Raw genomic sequence first — 4,792 nt, 5'->3', positions numbered from 1 at the left:
TTTGGAGACATAATTTTTATTGATAAAATATATTATATATCAAACTATGTAAATTTTAGATAATTCACGGGTAGTTTGTTAAAATCACAATTATAATGATAAAACGAGTTACGAATAATGTTTTTTACGAAATGAATTCTGTTACAAGGTTGGCTTTCAAAAAATATATTGTAAGTATGTAATTTTTATGTATATTCCTACTTTTACTACAAAAATGGTCAAAATGAATAATTTATCGACAAATATTATTTCTATCTGTTAAATTTTCACCGTGTTTTTAATTGTATCAAAACTCAGTATATGATTATTTACTCGCTTTTTCCTTTATTATTTTATTTAATCTTATTATACAAATATATGATTTACCGTAATCATATATTTACTGCACTCTAACAAAATTAAAATGTATCATATTCTAATCCGATAAAAGTTATATATATGTAATTATTTCCCCCGTGCTGTAGCGCGGGTCCGAACCTAGTAATATCCTATAATATATTAACTGTAATTAAGATATATATAACTTACGGGGAACAAAAGAAGAATAACCCAAGTGAAGAAAAGTGGACCAAGCAAGGAGGCAATGTCTTGAGTGTTTTTAGTTACTTGTTTTGGAACTTCTTTGACAAACTCAAATAATATCTTTGTCCCCAGGCCTTTTAGAAACTTAAGATAAGCATTTGATATCTGCAAGGAAAAATTATATATAGGAACGTAATTGCACGATTAGAAAATGTCTTGAGAAGGTACGTTTCACGATGCATGGTGTAATTTGTTACCAGATTGATAGAGCGGGGAACTCGGAGCAGCTTTGCACGCCCGTCAGACTCATTATCTTTGTAGCTTGAGTTATACCATATGGTCACATTGAAGTTTTTCCTATCCGTGCTCATGAGATCGTATGCTAATTTAAGGCAATGGAAATGGTAGACGTAAACAAACGTTTAACATGGTATGTCTGTGTGCCTCATACACATTCAAACCCATAGAACAAGTCTGAGAAAGAAAAGAAAAAGAAAAAGTAAACGACATAATTGAACAAACCTGCAGCGACCTCATTTGTCATCCCCGCAGGGTTTCCCCTCCTACTACCATTGAAAAGCTCATCATTGACCTCTACAGAGTTATTTCTCCAGAGACACAACCCTTGAACACACGTCACCTCTGAGATATACACATGATACAAATCATCAAAATTGAAGAAGAAAATGCATTTCTCACGTCAAAATTATAAGTTACCTGTTTTTCTTCCTCCGATTGAGAGTGGCCATGTAGAGTCTTTACTACACGAAGGTTGGATACTGTAAATTGGGAAAGCAGTCCCTGGATCTTCATAATTGTCTTTGCCTGCTCCTATTGTTGAACCCTGGAGAAGTCATCATCTCTTGAGAAAATCATCATGCACGCACTACTACACTTAGAGAGAAAGAGACATACCAAGACGTTATAGGCTAAAGTAGGCAAGAGGTCAGAGGAATTAACCACAAAAGAAGTGCTCAAGATATTCGCGGATAAAGCTTTTCCAAGGGATAACTTATCACCAGTGACAAGTATCGTTACAGGACACAATCCTGTTTCTCTGCATGACTTGTCAGGGAGGTCTCTGTAGGGAAAGAAATCGGCCTTAACAGATCGGAGTCCATTTTCTGGAATCTGCAACATCGGAGGCAACATTGGAGGGTTTGGGATGGGGCATATACTACCAAGTAAACTAGCGTTGCTTTCACAGTTATTAGACATTTCAGATACACTCTTCATCAAGGCATCAAGAACTTTTTGAATCGCCAGCAGAATTAAGCAGAGGAAAAGTGGAACCAAGATGAGCCGAACATTCGTCCATATGTGTTTCCTCTGCCATTTCAGGGCTCAAGCTATTAGATTTATATAGTTCCTTGTTCAACACAATTATATTAAACCCTTTTAATTCTTAGAAACTTCCTGGAGACGACATTGAGATATATACCTGGTAGGTTAAATTCTTCCTAAGTAACGCATTGGCTTGCGTCCAAAAACTTGCCGGACTAGTATTCGCCATTAATTGATGAAGAAACAAAGAAGCTTAGGTAGTCTCACTTTTGTTGTGTTCCCAAAAAAAAAAAAAGAAAAAAAAAATTAAGTCTCACTTTATCGTCAATTTCTTTTTCTTGCCAATTAAGTAGTTTCTTCTTTTAACCTTGAGCTTGTTTTTCGTGCAAAAAATGTGGTCCCAATTAAATGTTAAAAAAAAATGAGGTCTCAGTTTCACATAAGTTAAGGATGAAATTTAGTCAACCTGAAAAATTGGAAACAAAAGAAGGATGTTTTTTTTTTTTGGTTCTAATATTAGGAAATCCTTTTTTTTTTTTTTTGGTTTTGTGTGGGGGTGAGGGAACTTATTAGATAATAAAAAATTTTGTATTTTCCTAAACACAAGTTTTTTACAGGAAAAACAAAAATTCTGGTAATGGTTTTGAAAGAAGGCTGGGCGCTTCTCTACCAACAGTTCACGGCGTTGTTCAGGAAGAATCTATTGCTTTCATGGAGGAACAAGAGAGCCACGTGTCTTCAACTCTTCTCTTCATTCGTCTTTATCCTTCTCATATTTTGTATAGAGGAAGCCATGAAGGCAAGCGAAGCATCCTCAACAGCGTACAAGAATGTCACTGATCCTACGCTGTTGGTTTCCCCGCCGATTCTTCCTTGTGAGGAAAAGTTCTTTGTGAAGCTCCCTTGCTATGACTTCGTGTGGAGTGGGAACCATAGTCGCCGCCTGGCTGATATCGCCTCTGCTATTATGGCTAACAATCCAGGGAGACCAATTCCAACCAACAAGGTATACATACATTGTTTAATATCCTTTCTTTACGATTGTTGTGTGATTAACATGCATGCATGTGATATGTTCAGGTTCAATCTTTCAAGGATCCTAAGGAGGTGGATGCGTGGCTTCTTTCACATCCGTTGCAAGTTCCCGGAGCTTTGCATTTTGTGGAAAGGAATGCTACAGTAATCAGCTATGGTATTCAAACAAATTCTTCCGCGGAGAGAAAACGTGGTCAGACTGAAGATCCAACGTTTAAATTCCTTGTTCCTCTTCAAGTTGCTGCAGAGCGCGAAATCGCAAGATCCTTGATTGGAGGTACATTTATATACCAACGTCCAATCTAGCTTTTTGGTTAACTCTTTAACCAACTTTTCCTTTTTTCCTTTTCACTTGTATTGTATTCATTTTCCAGATCCAAAGTTTAGTTGGGGTTTTGGATTTAAGGAATTTGCGCGTCCAGCGCTTGCGGGTGAAAGTATCTCTGCACTCTCAGGCATGGGACCATTGTTCTTTCTTGCTTTCTCCATGTTTGGTTTTGTTCTCCAGCTTGGTTCTCTGGTTACCGAGAAAGAGCTAAAACTTCGGCAGGCAATGACAATGATGGGTGTTTATGATTCTGCATACTGGCTGTCATGGCTAGCATGGGAAGGAATCCTTACCTTTGTCTCCTCTCTTTTCTTGGTCCTCTCTGGAATGATGTTCCGCTTTGACTTTTTCTTGAAGAACAGTTTTGCTCTTGTCTTCCTACTTTTTTTGCTTTTTCAGTTGAATATGGTATGAACCGTACCTTCTTATATTCTAATTACCTACTTTCTGTTAATTTCTCTTATATATATTAGATGTTCCTCTACTCCGGCATTTTAAGTTATCTATTAATCGTACGTGGTGCTAGATTGGCCTAGCGTTCGTGCTCTCATCTTTCATTACCAAATCATCTTCGGCAACAACTGTTGGTTTTCTTGTTTTTCTAGTTGGTTTTATCACACAGGTTTGGTTTCTCTAGCTAAACTAGTGAACTGGCTGGTTTGTCAAATTAAATCTTGAAATACTTACTTAGTTGCAATTCTAACTGCAGATTGTATCAGCTACTGGATTCCCTTATTCCAGCATATATGCAGCTTCTCGCCGGGTCATGTGGTCTCTTTTTCCACCCAACACTTTTTTTGAGGGTCTTAAGCTTCTTCTTGATGCAACTTCCACTCCCACAAGCTCTGGAATTAGCTGGAGTAAAAGAGCCGTATGTAAAGGGAACCAAGAAACTTGTGTAATTTCTATTGTATGTTAACATTCAAAATAGACTTTCCTACATTACTAGTTACGTTGTTTAATAACATTCTCAAACATCTTTTTTTTTTTTTTTGGGTAGAACATTGTATTCCAATGGCTCCTTGGGACATTCCTATTATGGTTTGGTCTGGCTATCTATTTTGACAATATAATTCCCAACGCGTCTGGTGTAAGAAAACCAATCTTCTACTTTTTAACACCTGGTTATTGGACTGGCAAAGGAGGCAACAAAGTGGAAGGTACTTTCTCCTCCCACCCCTGATCACTTAAGAAATATATATATTCTTTCTGTTGGAAAACATATGTAAAACATGTTTCTACACTTTACAGAAGGTAGCATTTTTAGCTGTATTGGTTCAGTTCCACCCGTGGAGCATACTACGCCAGAGGACAAAGATGTGCTTGAAGAAGAGACGGAAGTTAAACAACAAGCCATGGATGGAATAGTTGATCCTAACATTGCAGTTCAGATTCATGGTCTTGCAAAGACATATCCTGGAACAACCAAGCTTGGATGCTGCAAATGCATGAAAACTTCGCCTTTTCATGCTGTAAAGGTATATATTCTTTTATGTTCATTCCATTGCAAAGTATAACATTGTAGATTTGTAGTGCGTGTGTGTTCTATCTATGCCAAGGCTATTCAACAAGTTCTAATGTTCATTGTTCCACTTGATATCCAGCATGCATGAAATGTATTAC

General features: G+C 37.1%; 2 protein-coding genes across 2 annotated transcripts in view; one reads left to right on the top strand and one right to left on the bottom strand.

Moving 5' to 3' along the window:
* Nucleotides 1-2,035, bottom strand: part of LOC17874261 (ABC transporter A family member 12) — a 4,305-nt gene extending 2,270 nt beyond the window's left edge. Inside the window, exons 1-6 of the mRNA XM_006279069.2 lie at nt 1,964-2,035; nt 1,438-1,851; nt 1,240-1,366; nt 1,045-1,164; nt 780-904; nt 529-687 (exon numbers count right to left, since the gene is read on the bottom strand). Coding sequence (XP_006279131.2) covers nt 529-687; nt 780-904; nt 1,045-1,164; nt 1,240-1,366; nt 1,438-1,851; nt 1,964-2,035 — 1,017 coding nt within the window. The remainder of the gene's footprint in view (nt 1-528; nt 688-779; nt 905-1,044; nt 1,165-1,239; nt 1,367-1,437; nt 1,852-1,963) is intronic.
* A 408-nt stretch (nt 2,036-2,443) lies between these two features.
* Nucleotides 2,444-4,647, top strand: LOC17874259 (ABC transporter A family member 11; the record flags this gene model as incomplete). Its single annotated transcript, XM_023781585.1, has 7 exons — nt 2,444-2,812; nt 2,887-3,118; nt 3,216-3,577; nt 3,696-3,791; nt 3,879-4,079; nt 4,170-4,329; nt 4,421-4,647. Coding segments are annotated over exons 1-7 (1,647 nt in total), but the record flags the coding sequence as incomplete, so codon positions are not given.
* Nucleotides 4,648-4,792: the final 145 nt, after the last annotated feature.

The sequence above is a fragment of the Capsella rubella genome, unplaced genomic scaffold (genome assembly GCF_000375325.1).
Source record: "Capsella rubella cultivar Monte Gargano unplaced genomic scaffold, Caprub1_0 scaffold_172, whole genome shotgun sequence".
Classification (NCBI taxonomy): domain Eukaryota; kingdom Viridiplantae; phylum Streptophyta; class Magnoliopsida; order Brassicales; family Brassicaceae; genus Capsella; species Capsella rubella.
This window is presented reverse-complemented; position numbering and strand designations above follow the sequence as displayed.